Source organism: Lagenorhynchus albirostris, chromosome 8 (genome assembly GCF_949774975.1).
Source record: "Lagenorhynchus albirostris chromosome 8, mLagAlb1.1, whole genome shotgun sequence".
Classification (NCBI taxonomy): Eukaryota; Metazoa; Chordata; class Mammalia; order Artiodactyla; family Delphinidae; genus Lagenorhynchus; species Lagenorhynchus albirostris.
Window position 1 is genome coordinate 76,083,105 of NC_083102.1, and position 16,778 is coordinate 76,099,882.

The window sequence follows — 16,778 nt, forward strand, 5'->3', positions numbered from 1 at the left end:
CGGAAAGATTGTATGACAGATTCATAGTCTTAAAGGATTATTACTCAGGTGCCAAGCATCTATTTATGAAAAACTTCTGGATGACTTGCAGGACAAGGTAATTTACTTACAGTTAATGGGTAATTCAATTAAGGAAAAAGTAGAACTGTCAGCTTAACAAAATCCAAAATGCAAACAAAACACTAAAATTATACTGCCAATCTTAAAGATGCCCAAGGGGTCAAGATCACAAGCATGGATTATAAAAAATCAACTCAAGTCAAAAATCAACTCAGATGACTGAGCGGGGAGACACTGGAAGTCACACATCATTTTGATCATGGAGAAAATGCTATCTCTAATTACACGAATAAAAATATAGTATCATGAGCATGAAAGCAACTTCAAATATATTTAATTTAGTGTTTCATTTCTGAAAACATAACAAATACTTAGAAACAAATGGTGATCACTAAGATCCAAGATAGATTTACTATCTCTAAATTACTTCACACTAATATGATATTCTCTTGGTAGTGTTGTTAAGTTTGAGCTGGGATGACGAATCTGTATCTCAGTAGGACACTTAACAAATTGTGTTCTTGTGGACAAAATGGAGAAATATGGCCTAGATTAAATAGTGTATTAGGGACTTCCCTGGTGGCGCAGTGGTTAAGAATCCGCCTGCCAATGCAGGGGACACGGCTTTGATTCCTGGTCCGGGAAGATCCCACATGCCACGGAGCAACTAAGCCCATGCACCACAACTACTGAGCCCGCATGCCAACTACTGAAGCCCATGTGCCTAGAGCCCGTGCTCTGCAACAAACCACCGCAATGAGAAGCATGCGCACCACAACGAAGAGTAGCCCCCGCTCGCCACAACGAGAGAAAGCCCGCGCGTAGCAACGAAGACCCAATGCAGCCAAAAATAAAGAAAATTAAAATTTTAAAATAAATAAATAGTGTATTAAAGGTTGAATGACTGGCTGATACGGTCTGGTGAGTGTGTTGATGGCATCTGGAGAGAGGTTTCAAGTGGCTTGTGCATGGCTCTTTCCTAGTTCTCCTTCCATGCAGTGTAATTTGTTGGTAATTTGAACACATGGAAAACTTTCCTATAAGACTTGCAGTTGTAAAAATGGAGCAGGGATAAAAATACTTTGGATCAAGTCAGTATCTCTAAAACATTTTGACAGAATAATAGACCGAATCTAGTAAGATTAATGTTATAAGGGGTAAATAAAAACCCTGAACCTGGGTATATAAAGTGAACTTGTTCAGATAACCTGTTTCATCATTTCTAACCATTTTGTTATACCCCTCTAAGGCTCAGTTTCCCTGTGTGTAAAATGGGAATAATAATACTAGCTACTTAGTTTGAGGTGAGAGCTCAGCACAGTGCTGGCACATACTAAGTGTTCAATAGGTGCTACTACTTTTCCAGAAATCCTGGGATAGAATCCAAATTCTTCCACTTATGGGGTATTTGACCCTGGGTAGGGTACTTACTCTTTCTAAGCCTCATTTTCCTTATTTGAAAATAGGGATAAAATAGTATCTACCTCACAGGTGGACGTCAGGAGAATTAAACAAGATGATGCATGTGAGGCCCTCTTCAAGGTGCTTGGCATATCCTGAGCTCCTAATGAATGTTAGCAATTACAGTGAACATTAGTGCAACTTTCAGAAAATCCCCCTGGACATGAAACTGAAAAAAAAAACCAACTAAAGCCTCTCTAGAATATGGTAAATTATACTTCTCTCTTATAGACTAAATCTATGCTACTACTTCAGTTTAAATGTATACTTTCAAGAGGAATATTGGAAAAGTAAGGTGAACGTAAAGTCAAATCATGTGAAAAATGATGGAAGAACCTGGTGACATTTATTCTGGAGAGGAGAAGATTATGATAGAAGAAGCTATCGGAAGGGTTGTCACTGAAAGAGGAATGGGGCTGGCTCTGTTTGGGCCCCAGAGTTAGAACTGTGACAATGAGACAGATATTTTGTTCCCCTGAAGAAGGACTTCCTTACATGGCTGCCTGCGAAGGTAGTGATTTCTCAGTTACTGAAGTTTTTTTTTAAGTCTGAAAAGTCATTTGAGGGAGAATTGCCGAGAGGATTCAGGGATTTGAGGTGGGATTTGGCTCAGTGATCTTTAAAGGCCAGTCCTTTCCTGAGGTTCAGCTGTGGACTTCTTTACAGTGCTTAACATTTAAAACCTTAAAAAAAAAATCTGCATCCAGTCACCTAGTCTTTTCTCCCAAATTATTTGACTGAAGCCTCTCACATGAAATAAGAATTGCATATCCCTGACCTTTAAGAGCTAAAATGTATTTCCTTCCCTGCTCTTATCTGAGGTATCCGGGTAAATGGATTTGCAGAATCTGTGCATGCCAATCATACTTGCATTTCTTTTAAAGTAGGGAAGTGGATAAAATGATTAAAGAACTGTCAGGTCACAGGATTTCTGATGGCTCAGCTCTAGTTAGTTGCTAGCAATGCTCCTGTCCCAACTAATATCAATATTAGCTAATAGGCATGCAAATATTGAGTATATGGTTCACAGGCAAGCTTGTTATTGCAGAGGATTCTTGGAGCAATGTATGTCATAGGAAAAAATTGTATCGACATTTAGTATCTCACTCAGCGTAATAGTCTGCTTCCAAGTGGTTTAATTTTTCTTTGACTTTTTTTTTTTTTTTTTTGCGGTACGCGGGCCTCTCACTGTTGTGGCCTCTCCCGTTGTGGAGCACAGGCTCCGGACGCGCAGGCTCGGTGGCCATGGCTCACAGGCCTAGCCGCTCCGCGGCATGTGGAATCTTCCCGGACTGGGGCACGAACCCATGTCCCCTGCATCTGCAGGCGGACTCTCAACCACTGCGCCACCAGGGAAGCCGTAGTTTTTCTTTGATTTTTAGTTTATGCTTCCTGGCCTTAGAATTATGTGTTGAAAAACTCAAGGATTGGTCCTCTGCTTTTATATTGATTAACAAATAACTCATGAGCGGCTCTGAAGGACAATAAAGGGAACTCCTCTTCCTTTACCTCCAAAACCTTATGGTGAACTTAACCAGGGAGATGACATGATGTCAGTTCTACACCAACTCACGGGTGATAGCTAAAGGTTTGGCCATATGGTGAAGGAGCTGGAAAGAACAGGATTTGAGGCTCGCTGATGAGGAAGATTGGGGAAGAAGTATGGGAATGAGTCTCTTGAAATGGGCCTAGCATGAGGGAATATTAATGTCCCATGTGAATTTTCACCACGTGTTCAATAACCAGGTAAACTAGATGACTCACTGTTGATGTCAGTCACTTTCTTTCCCTAGTGACTTTACAGTGTCAGTGAGCCCATGAACAATGGTCCATCATAGCAGTGATGCTGACTGCATATGCATCAATAAAAAACACGATTGCCTCTCTCTGAGGCTGACCTGGCTCTCCCACTATGGCTAAATGCCAATCAGCCAGCCTTGGAGACCAATAGGGAGCTCTTGATATTGCATAACATAATGAGGGGGCCAGCCTACCTGCTGGTTCATTATACTGGGTCCCCTCCATTATGGAGTGAACGGTGCTTTGTCCTCACTGGAATAAACACAATCTGGTTATGGTTTGTTTTCCTGGGCCGTTATGCTGATTCTGTTGACTACCTTACTTACATCATGCCTTACTTACATCATGCCTTATTACATCATGTTTTCTCACAGAATATTGTTTTTCATCAAGAGACTCATTTCACAGCAAAATAATTAAGGTCGCTGCTCTTGGGGTTCACTGGTATTTCCATAAAACCTTCACCCAAAAACACCTGACTTATGGCATAGCAGAATGGTCCAAGGAACTGATTTACTGTGTCAGCTGGGAAATAACACCTTTTGACATTAGGGTGGTATCCTTCAGGATAAAATACATTCTCTGAACTAGTGACTTACGTATGACGCTGTTTCTCCCCAAAGCAGGACACATTGGTCCAGAAATTGAGGAGTGAAGTGTGGGTGGTATCTCATGATTACACTGAATGACCAAAGCACAAAATTTTCCTTCTCAAGTTCAAGTCCTGCTAGTTTGAAGGTCTTAGTATTCAGTGGATAAATATTCCACCAGGGGAGAAAATTGAACTGAAAGTTGGGATTTGAGACTGCCATTTGGCTTTTTTGGGCTCCTCTTGCCAAGGGACCAGGAAGGAAAAAAAGTTTACTGTAGTGGGTTACTGTAATTTTCTAAGATGGAGCTCAGGGATTCCTCTGGAGTGCCTCCTAGTATTGTAATATCCAGTGCCAAAAGTTAATGGCAGACCACAGCAACCCCATACAGCTAGTATCACCAAGGTTCAGACCACTCAGGAATTAAGCTTCGGATTAGCTCACCAGCCAAAGAACCATGACCAGCTGAGGTGCTGTCTGAGCACAAAAGGAACTTGGAGAAAGAAAGTTGTCAATAACCAAAGATAATCTCAGAAGCATTTGCAGAAATGAAAGTGATTGTCCCTCCTCATATTTTCTTCCTTGTTCTAACATATTAATCTTTTCCTCTTTTGTTTCCCTATTGTTTCAAAATTAATAAATATTTAATGTCTATAAAACTTAATGTCAGCTTTAGTGGCTGATAACTTTAGTAGTCTCTGAATTGTACTGTTTTAAAAATAATTAATTTTTAAATTAGCATACAGGAAAATTGACTTTTTTGGTGCACAGTTCTATGACTTTTAATACATATGTTGGTTTGTGTGACCACCGTCACAATCAAGATACAAAACAATTTCATCACCCCTGCCAAAATTTCCCTTGTGTTATCCTTTCATAGTCACACTTCCCTACCACCACCGCTAACCCCCAACAAACACTGATTTGATTGCTATGATGATAGTTCAGTCTTTCTGACAATGTCATATAAGTGGAATCATACAGTATGTATGCTTTTGGGATTGGTTTCTTTCCCTTAGCCTAATGTCTATGATATTCATCCAAGTTATAAGGTGTGTCAATAGTTCATTCCTTTTTATTGCTGAAGAGTAATCCCCTAGTTTTTAATATATGGTGGATTGGTGATAATTTTATAATTTACCTGATAGATTTTGGGATATCACAATGGGCTTGTCTTTGAGATAGAAGAGAAATGAATATCACCCAGAGATGGATGCTTCAATGAAGGAATAAGAGTGTTCATGCATGTTGAGTAGCAAGAGGGTGGACAGCTGCAGAATTGTAGTTTGACTCACTTCTCTGCAAACTGTCCCACTTTTAGTGTGCCTTTCTGAACCAAAGAGGTGAGACAGCTAAAACATTTTCAAGATTTCCTTATAGCTAGATTTTACATTAAAACTAGATTTGCCGAGGAAATGTACCCACACAAGACTCAGAAGGAGTAATTGAGAAACATGAGACGGCAGCTGCATGAGCGAAGATTTATTTTTCTGGCTGACACAGCGTCAGGGGTATTTGGCTCTTCTGCTCTAGTAGGCATAGAGGTTTGTATGTTTAGTCCTTGGCGTCACAAGCACTGAGGGGTATGTGAAGGCTGCCGTGGAATTTCCACTACAGTAGTTTTGTGGGTGGTAGGGTATCACTCCAAGCTGTGTTTTACCTGGCTGCATAGATCCAAGCTTTGTTTACTGGCCCTCCAAGAAGATCTGCAAGGTACCCAATACTGCGTAATAAATTCCTTTCTCCTTATACTGAATAAACTGGATTCTGTTATCTGCAACTGATCCTTTGTTTCTGAAATTGAGAATTTGGGGATTCCCCCCAAATTGATCTTTGGATAATTTTTAGAACCTATTAAATTAATTGCTGTGTGTCTGAAATATTTCATATTAATGATAAAAAATTAATTGCTCTCATTTATGGTGATTACATAACACATCAGTGCACGCAACACATATTTAGTGAGTGTCTATGTACTAGATCTGAAAATATAGCCATTAAAAGCAAACACAAATTCTGTTTTCATGGAGTTTCCATTTTAGTAAGGAGAGACAGACAAGTAAAATGGGCAGCATGATGATAGCGCTAGGGAGAAGAGTGAAGCAAGGAAGGGAGATAGGGAATGACAGGGATTTTAGAAAAGGTGGCTAGTGCTTACTGGTAAAATGACATTTGAGTAAAGACCCAAAGAAGGAGGAGCATTCTGGGCAGAGGGAACAAACAAACATAAAGGTTTTGAGGTAGAAGCATGTCTGGTAGGTTGAAGGAACAGCAAGGAGGCCAGTGTGGCTGGCCTGCAGGGAGTCAGGTGCCTTTAGGATCATAAAGTCAATTGCAAACAAAGGTACTAATATTTCATGCTGAAGATTACATACAAGTAATCAAACTGTATATGTGAATATATATATATAATTTTTTTCTTTATTATCAACAAAGTGCAAATACAAAAACTTTCAGAGAAAACTTCTAATCTCCTGAGAAGACATTGGAGGCACCCCTCTCTCACCTCTTCCTGGTGGATTTTGGACTCCAGTGGAGAAATGCTGTGTAAATAGTTTAAGAAAGGAACATTTATAAAGAGCTACAAATACACCAATAAGCATGGTGATGCTTTGGGTACATTAACTCATTACACACCAAGCCTACAGTGTCAGGTATTTTTAGCTCTAATTTACAGATGAGGAAACTGAAGCCAAGGAAGATTAGGCATTGTTCCCCAAATCATACAGCCAGTAAGTAGTGGAGTTTCAATTTCAAAAGCAAGTTTGTCTGACTCCACACTATTACTTGATCCCTGAAGGACATGAAGAGCAAAGGAGATTTCTCACTGGTGAAGGGCTCTCATGGACTTAGAGACAGTAAATCAAGTTACCCTAACCTTTCCACATATGACCTATTTTCCATTTTTTGAATCATCTTTTTTGTTGCTTTTAGAATCCTCTCCATTTATCCTCACTAATTCCTCATTCTTCTTCTCCCACAGTTATTTAAAATATGAAAAAATTGATGTGTAATATACAGTATATGATAGAATAGCTTAAGTATCATACTTTTTTAATATACCCCAGCTTTCTTGTTTAAAAAATTGAACTAATATGTATTTTCTGTAAAACATTTGGAAATATGGAAAAGTAAAAAGAAATAGAAAAAAAACCACCCATATTCATCTTACCCAGAAAACACCCATTATTAATCATTTGGTTTATTTTTTCTAAATTAATTAATTAATTTTTGGCTGTGTTGGGTCTTCGGTGCTGCACGGGGGCTTTCTCTAGGTGCGGAGAGCGGGGGTTACTCTTCGTTGCGGTGCGCAGGCTTCTCATTGCAGTGGCTTCTTCTCTTGTTGAGGAGCACTGGCCCACAGGCTTAGTTGCTCCGCGGCACGTGGGATCTTCCTGGACCAGGGATCAAACCCGTGTCCCCTGCGTTGGCAGGCGGATTCTTAACCACTGTGTCACCAGGGAAGTCCCTCAGTTGGTTTGTTTTTTGTCTTTTTAATATGGATTTTAAAACCTAGTTAAGCTCCTATTCTATATAATAATTTAAATTTTTAAATATTTCAAAAATATAGAAAAATACAGAGCGTGAAAAAACAACCTCCTAAATGGGTGAGTCCTAGAATCAGACTGCCTGTGTCTGAAACCTCACACAGTATCTTGCTGAGCAACTTGTGCCTTTATTTTCTCATCTGTAAAATGGGGATAATAAGAGTACCTCCGTTTCACCCTTCTTTCTTTTCAGAAATAAATATTAGAGGTGAAAGTGAAGTCCCTTTTATACTCCTCCCCAATCCCACTTTCCTGTCTTTTCCACTAGGCAATCACTGTCCTGAAATTGGTTCATTTTCTTCTGTCCATGTCTTATACCTTTACTATATTGAATGTATCTATATAAATTTTATGTCATCATTTTTCCCATTTAATTGAAAGCATTTTCATAAAAGCTTATCCCTCTGTCAGACACTTTGCTTAAAAATTCTTTGTGTTGCGATAATATACCATTAAATATCAGTATTTACTTAAAGTTTCCCTAGTATTAGATATTTAGGTTTCATTTATTTTCTTTTACCAATAACACTGGTGAAACTTTTTGTTCTTACATTCTGGTATACATCTTTGATGATTTTTTTTCAGGCAGGATTGATTGGCATTAAAGGATAGAAACTTTTAAAGTAATTCATAATTATTATAAAAATAATAATTGAAGACATCTGTAAAAATGAAAGAAAAAAATGTCTGTATGCCACCATTAAAAGATTATCACTGCTAACGGGTTTATCTTCTTCTAGACATATTCCTTCCATAAAGCATACTTCAATCCCCTCCTTTCCCCTGACACACACTGTACTTGGCAATATTCTGTTTATTAAGATTTACATTAACATTAAATGATCCCATTTCCTCAATTCATTTCATATTCTCTGGGAAACATGATTTTCAATGTCTGTATAATCCTACCATGTGAAGTAGCATAATTCATTTAGCCATTCTCCTATTTTGGGGCACTTAAATTACTTCATTTTGAACTGTATTAGACAGCAGTGAGTATTCTTATAGAGAAACATTGTGCTCCTTACTTAATCGGTTTCTTAAATGAGAGTCCTGGAAATAAAAATTACTAAATTAAGAATAACTATATTAAAGACACTTAATACATATTGTCATTGCTCTCCAGAAATACCTGTTCTCTTGAGTGTATAACCCACAAAATACATTTGCTGAAATTATCTTCTGCTAATTAGATACAGAAAACACTTTCCATTATTTTTTTTTCATTTTGACTGATTAAAATTGACTTTTAAAAAATTGCTACTTAGATTCATTCAGATTTTATTTTTTATAACTTCTGTGTGCTTAGGCAATCTTTAAAAAGTTGGGGTTGGGGCTTCCCTGGTGGCGCAGTGGTTGAGAATATGCCTGCCAATTCAGGGGACACGGGTTCGAGCCCTGGTCTGCGAAGATCCCACATGCCGCGGAGCAACTAGGCCCGTAAGCCACAACTACTGAGCTTGTGCGTCCGGAGCCTGTGCTCCGCAACGGGAGAGGCCGCGACAGTGAAAGGCTCACGCACCGAGATGAAGAGTGGCCCCCGCTCGCCGCAACTAGAGAAAGCCCTCGCACAGAAACGAAGACCCAACACAACAAAAATAAATTTTAAAAAAGCAGTTTCTTAAAAAAAAAAAAAAAGTTGGGGTTATTTTGACCAAAATCTGCTTAAAGTTAAAAAAAGAAAATAAATCTGTGTTTAGCATCACTGGGCTATAGCTATGGCTTTTGTCGATTGTTAACAAAGTTTGGTTCAATTTTCAGGTACACATGGCACAAAATAAAGTGGAAAATTGATGACCATCTAGTGACTTTTAACTTTTTAAACCTTCATAGTTGAACCTCTCCCCAAAATATTCCATTGGGAATTTTCTATTAAAGTACTTAATAAAATTAGACTTTTAAGAATAAAGCTATTGGTCAGATAATCAGAAACCATTTGAATAATCTGCTGTTAAATTCTAAAATAAACAGCTACAAAGGAACCACAAAATTTTCTTGGAATTTTCCTTTCTCTATTAGTCTGTATGCTGGTTTTAATTACTTAAGGTCAACATGTTTTCTCTAGGTGAGAATCCTATGAGAAAATCATTTATTGACAGTGGCAAGTTGTCCCATTTAGGAAAATCTGTAATTGTCATTTGACCTAGGTTGACTGGAATGACCTTTGTTTTTACAAGCAAAGAAATTGTTTTCAATCCATTAGCCATGTTGTTAGGTCTCACTTAGATGACAAAAATAATAATGTAATTTGACTCAAATTCTGGATGGATTAAATAATAAAAACATATAAAGTAATAACAAAATAAGAAAATATAGGCATCTGTTTGATCTTGCAGAAGTACTGTACCTCTAAGCATAAAATGAAATCACAAAAGGAAATAGTTGAGTACAAAAAAATGACAATCTTCTGCAGAAAAGGTCACCAGAAACAAAATTAAAAGGAAGACTACAAACTGAGAAGAGTATTTGTGACATATATGGTAAGCAAAGGTGTAATATATAAAACTTACAAAGATTGCTTACAAATCAAAAAAAAAGATTGAAATTCAATAGAAAAATGGTCCTAGAGTGCCAGTGAGAAATTCACACACACTGACAAGAGAAGGAAATATATAGCCAGTAAATATATATGAAAAATTATTCAGTATTACGGAAAGCGGCTCTTTTGCCCCTTTCCTGTTTGTCCATTCCTGTTCCTCTCTAACCCTAAATGAACATAATTATAGAAATGACATCACTAGGCAATTTAACTTTACTCCTGACTTATGTTCTACTGAATGCACATCATGCCTTGGCTAACCTGCTGATTCTTTTCCTAGGTTAAAAGTAGTAAGAATGAAGAGTTAAGTAGTTAATGACCAGCTCTCTACCCACAGCAGCCCCCTTTGCAATCCTGTAGGCAGATCACATGGGCAAGATAATTTCTGAAGAAAGATACTGAGGAGTCAGCCAGTCTGCACACAGTGGAGAATGATGAAGAATCTAACCTCGTGCCTCGGTGATTCACTGAGATTCTTTCCCTCTTTTCCCTTTAAAAACTCTCATGGCTGAGCAGAACCTGGGGAGTTGGTTCTGGGAAACGAGTCCACCTTCTCTCCAGATTGCTGGCCTTCTGATTAAAGCAACCTTTCCTTTCTACCAACACTTGCCTCTCCAGTACTGGATTTTGAGCAGCGAGCAGCTGAACCTGAGTTCAGTAACATTACTAATTATAAAAATGACTATACATTTAAAAAATATTAATACACTAGCATTTTTCTCTTCTTCCAAAATGGCAAATATCTGAAGTATTATAATCTAGAATGCTGTGAAATAAGTACTCATAAACTGCTGGTAACAACTGACATAAAAATTTTTTAAGGGATTTTTGCACTATTCATCAAAAACTTAAAAAATGCACATGCTATGTAATCCAATGATTTCAATTCTGAAAGGCATGATAGAAAATTAAAAGATGTATGTGCAGATTATGTACTAGGGCATTCATTCTAGAATTATTAATAACATCAAATACTTGAGAAACAGTGCCTAATATCCAAAAGTAAATTACAAATAATCCAAACAGTAGAATATATTATATGGTTACTTAAGTTGTGCTGTCAGAGACTTTAATGACTTGAGAAAATATTAATGTTAAGGAAAAAATAAAAGCAGGTTACAAACGATAATTCCCGTTTTGCAGTACACACACAAACACCAGGAAGGAAATTCCTCAACATGCTAATACCGCTAATAGTGTCGTATTTGGGTGGTGGGATCCCAAGTGATTTTTATATTCTTCCCGATAGTCTTCAATATTTTCCAAAATGTTTACAGTAAACATGCATTACTGTTATAATCAGAACACACAAGACAGGGGAGAGAGATTGAGAGAGAGGGAGAGAGAGAAAAGAACTTTCACATTTCACGTGTAAATGTTTATTAAAAGGACATTAGAGAGACTTCCCTGGTGTTGCAGTGGTTAAGAATCCGCCTGCCAATGCAGGGGACACAGGTTCGAGCCTTGGTCCGGGAAGATCCCACTTGGCGCGGAGCAAGTAAGTCTGTGCGCCACAACTACTGAAGCCTGCGCGCCTAGAGCTCGCGCTCTGCAACAAAGAGAAGCCACTGAGAAGTCCCCGCACTGCAAGGAAGAGTAGCCCCTGCTCGCTGCAACTAGAGAAAGCCTGCTCACAGCAACGAAGACCCAATGCAGCCAAAAATAAATAAATAAATAAATTAAAAGAAATAAAAGGACGTTAGAGACCACGGACAAATTCAAGTCAACTTATACTGGATCTGCTAGGTCGATTTCTCCAGGTGCATAATTATCAGGAATTCGGGTGCTCCTTTTGAACAACAGGATAACTCACCCATTCACAGAATTTTAGACGAAGGGACCCTTGAGATCCCTGACAGTAACGAAGCCTTAATGTTCATCTTGCTTACCACTTGGTGCCTACCACCCGGATCAGTATATTTTTGAATGAAAGAAAAAATGAAGAGCACCCCAGTCATTGTACAAATGGAGAACCTGCTTCCTGCGGAAATAAAAGGACTTAACTTGCCCAAGTTTACATGTTATCCCCATGAAGTAACACCAACAGTAGCAATAATTACAGTTACTACTACTTTCAATAAGCACCACATCTATTGCTTGACAGGCATTCTTCAAGGGCTTTACGTGCATCAACTTATTTAATCCTCATAATAACCTTATGGGTTAGGTATTGTCATTATTTTCATAAAATAGGTGAGAAAACGGAGTCACAAAGTGCATCTAAATTTCATTCCCCCTTTCTTCCCCGCCATTTCATGCAAATCCTAATCACCCCAAAATTCGGCCTGACGTCAGCTAGCTTGGATCCTTACGAAGGGATGCTCCTGGGGCATATCCGTGTGTGTTTGTGTGTGACGCGGGAAGTAGGAAGATTTTAAACACCCGCCGCCGGAAAACAATGTCCTGATGTCCTGGATTTTACTCTGGCTTCCCCCGCTCCCCCGGAGAGCCCCTCCTGGTGGGCCAAGGGGACTGGGGACCGGAGACACCACGAGGGCACCCCGGCGTCTCTCGCGTCATGAGGCTCCCCCCCCTCACCTCCTCCGGGGGCCGCTCAGCCCCGCAGGAGCCGCCGGGCAGGGCCGCAGCCCCGCCCGCGCCACCTGCTCCAGGGCTTCCCGCATCCCCGCCCCGCGTCCCGCCCCCGCGCCGCGCCCGCGCCCCGCGGTCCCTCCCTCCGGCGTGACGGGAGCACGGGCGCCGGCCGCCCGGGCCGCGAGCGCAGCAGAGCTGACAGCGGGCAGCCGGGCAGGGGGCGAGCGAGTGGCGAGCCGAGCGCGCAGCACTCGCGGTCCGGGAGCCGGAGCGCGCCCCACTCGGGGAGGCTGCCTTCTTGCCGGCCGGCGGGCCGACCACAGCGGGACAGAGATGCTGCTCCTCCGCCCGGGGCCGACGCGGGGGAGGGGCCGGGGGCGGCCGGCCGGGGCTCCCCGCTGCGGGCTCTCGCCTCCCTGGAGCCCCGCCTGGATCTGCTGTTGGGCGCTCGCCGGCTGTCAAGCGGCCTGGGCTGGGGACCTGCCCTCTTCCTCCGGCCGCCCGCTTCCTCCTTGCCTGGAGGTGAGCCGCACCTGGTCTTTTACCTGGAGTTTGAGGGGGAGGGGCGAGGAGGGCGCGGGAGATGTGGGGTGAGGGTCGTGCCCGTTTACTGCTCTCTGCCTCTTTCCTTCCTTGGAGGACCGTGCTTTTCGTTTGTTTCCAGGGATGAAGTTACCCGCCCCGGGAAGCTGGCCGAGAGAGGGTGTGTGGCTTTGCTGGCTTTTGGGGGGTGCGTTTCGCGCTCCTGGTGTTTTGAGGGCTCTGAAGGACTTTGCGGCGCCGTCTTGGAGTGCCAGGCTTGAGGACCTGGGGCCGAGGGAGAGCTTTCAGCAAGGGCAGGGGACTGGGGAAGCTTCACCAGTGGGATTTGGAGACCCCTCACTTCACAGCTTTTCCAGAGAGCCAGATACGTCCGCCGAGGGCGTCCCACTCCCCTCCCCCTCCCTCCTCTCCCCAGTGTGTACAAACCCCTTCCTCCTCTTCCCCTGCTCTCAGCTTCCAGATGAGGCCCTGGGGACTTGCTAAGCCAGTGTGTGGTGTCACTTGGCATCCTTCTGGCAAAACGTGGATGTGAATTAGGAAGAAAAAAGTATTTAGGGAAGAGGTGGGTTGGTGATCTAGGAAATTAGAAAAGACAGAGTGAATATGCTCCTTTTGGGAGATGTTCATCACCTGGGATGAAGCATTGCTACTGTGTATTTTAAAGTTTGAGATTATTGTTGATATATAGCCAAGAAAGGTAAATTATAGGTGATGTGATTTTTTTTTCCCTGCTTTTAGGGGAACTGGATTTAACAATGCCAAAAATTTACAAGGGGTGTCATTGGTACTTGTATTGGGTGCTTATCTTTCCCTTTAGTGTTCCAGAAAGTGCATCCTCTTAATGAAAATCAATGAGGGGAAGGAAGCAACATTTCTGACCTACTTTGAGTGATTATGTTGGGGAGGATATGAGGAGTGGTTATGGTTTTTAGGGAGATTGCTAAGAATCAGGGTGATGGGTCATTTTAATTTAACATAGCAAAAATGGGTTAGCCAATAGCCCCTCTGGGAAACAAGACCAGACCTTGTTCCTTTGTGTCACTTTTGAATTTTACCCAGGCTTGAATTACAGAATATCCGCGTTTTAGACATCGTCCATCATCCATGGATTTCACCTTCCTCTCCCATGGTCTCAGTCCCAGGACAGACTGAAATGAAAGAGAATCAGATGAAAGGCATGTGTGGGAGCACACAATAGTGTTATAATTGGGGAAATCAGGGCAAGCACTCAGTGAACAGCTGTGTTTAATTTCAGAGTTTATTAGTATAATTAGTTGTTTAATCTGTATTCTCCTATCACCTGGGAATAGTCCATTCTTCCACAGAATGCTGCTTCTTGGGCATCTTCAGAATGAATAGTAACAGGACAAACTTAAAACCTTGCCTCCAGCCCCCAGTCCCAATATGCAAAACCTATTTTTTTTTTTCCTGAAGTGAAAAGTCTTAAGATTCTTGTAAAATTAATTCTTAGTATTGGAGACTCTACTTGAAGCAGGTGAAAGTCAGGGCCAGTGGGGGTGATGCTTGGCCACTATAGCTAGACTGATCCTTTAGGTGAGCACATGTTCTACCCCTGTATACCCAGGCAGAATGGAGTAAGAGTCTGCCACCCGAGACAAATCTTGAAACCAGAGGCAGGGAGATGGCGGAAGGTTCTGGAAGGCTGTGTTCAATTAATTGTACTGACTTTAGAAATTGCATGCGACTCAGTTCCTTGAGGTTTCAATTTTGAATTTATGGAAATAAATAAAATATATGGGAGGATGCTCTGGAGCCTGTGTGTGGCTAGTTGTGTTTTTAGAAAGGTGATGCACAGATCCAGTTATATTCTTCCTTATGACTGACAAACAGTTGGAAGATAATGGAGAGTTAGAGGTTCCTTTGGACATAGGAGGGGCCAAGGGGCTGAATCTGCTTCTGGGCATCCCGTCTAACCCACTGAGCTAATTAACAGAGTTGATCATTGTTCCTCTCTGTTTTTAAGAGGAATGTGAGAAGGGCAGGTGTTTTTCAGGTGTTGAGGGTAAGGGTCTGCTTCTGCTTACCGGTAGGGAGGGTCCTTCCTCTGAGATACAGCTATGGAAATGTGAGCCAAACTCCTGTGAGCTAAGACATAGTTAAAATAACTCTCTGGTGCCCACTCCTGCCGGTGTATCCCTTTTCCCTCTTTAGTAACAGAAAAGGACATGAATGCCCTTACAATGCCCCACGTAAGGGACAGCACCACGTGGAGGGGAGGACAGCGAAAACCGTGAAAGTGAGGGTTCTGAGGCTGGAAACTAAAGCCAACTCTTCCCCCCCCCCCCCCCCCGGTATGTGGGCCTCTCACTGTCGTGGCCTCTCCCGTTGTGGAGCACAGGCTCCGGACGCGCAGGTTCAGCGGCCATGGCTCACGGGCCCAGCCGCTCCACGGCATGTGGGATCTTCCTGGACAGGGGCACGAACCCATGTCCCCTGCATCGGCAGGTGGACTCTCAACCACTGCGCCACCAGGGAAGCCCAAAGCCAACCCTTAATAACAGGAGAGGGTGTTGAAGGGAAAATCCGCAGGTAATTCTAAGCCTCATTGCTGCCAGTAGTTTTAGTCTCGTCCTCATTTATCAGTATTTTTATAAAAGTAATCACGTTTAACTAAGTTACAGGGACTCTCATTTTCCTTGCCTGGTTTTGGCGGGAAGCAGCAAAAGGGGAAGGACCAGAAGCAGAGAAAATTGGCCTGGGAGAAATCTAGTTATGATTGCCTGAGTTCAGAAAAGAGGCCCTTCCAAAAGACAGCTGGGATGTGGGTAAAGTTTCCCTTAGATTCTTTGCAGAGGATTGGACTCTGGGGTGAAACTCAAATATAATACAGCTTCCTTTGTCAAAGTCATTGGATTATGGGGCTGGAAAGGGGAGAAAAATGATTACTTTGGAAGGCTCAGCTGGGGATACAGTCAGCAGGGTGGACATACAAGCGCAAACAGGAAGGGGAGACGGCAGTAAAAGCACAGTCAATGTGCCGGCGGTTGAAGGACAACAATAGGATGTGACTTTGATAAATGGTGTTTAAGCAAAAAAAAAATGAGGACTGGATATCAGAAAGTACAGAATTTTCTTCAAACTGTTTATGGGGGAACTTATGAAGGATAAATATCCTCTGGGTATCTACTTTTCACTTGTAAAATGATAGTAATAAAAAGGGACCTGCCTGTCTCTATTGTGAGGATAAGATGGATGAAGATAAGTTAAAGGAAAATAAATTACACACACACACACACACACGCACACACGCACACACACGCACACACACGCACATATGAGATTTGATGATTGCTAGATTAGCAGACCTAGATCCTGATGTTTCAGGAAGGGTCTACAATGAGACTTCAGAGGTTCAGAGGATAGGCTTATCCAAGAGTTGAATGCAATGGAATTTTTGACTCATTGAAGAAGAGGACTTAATGGGGCTGCCAGAGGAAAAGAAGGATAAAAGCCAACAGATGAATCAGAGTTGGAGTAAGGTATTAGAAGATAGACTGCGTGAGAGAGAAGTGCATGAAAAGAACGGAACTAAGTGGATTATGTATGCATTATTTAAATTTGGAAAATTAAATCACAAACTAGCTTGATTCTTAGCGCACTTCTCTACAGTCCTGCGTAATGTGATTCTATTGGTCTCTCTGAATCTTGATTCAATGATGACTTGCTTTGCCAACAGTTTTC

The 16,778-nt window shown here is 41.6% G+C and overlaps 1 protein-coding gene across 1 annotated transcript in view; it reads left to right on the plus strand.

Moving 5' to 3' along the window:
- Positions 1-16,778, plus strand: part of ELAPOR2 (endosome-lysosome associated apoptosis and autophagy regulator family member 2) — a 289,621-nt gene that overhangs the window by 88,626 nt on the left and 184,217 nt on the right. The window contains exon 1 of the mRNA XM_060157190.1: positions 12,773-13,055. Within this exon, the coding sequence (XP_060013173.1) occupies positions 12,867-13,055 (189 nt within the window). The 5' untranslated portion in view covers positions 12,773-12,866. Of the gene's footprint in view, positions 13,056-16,778 lie in introns of the transcript that reaches the window.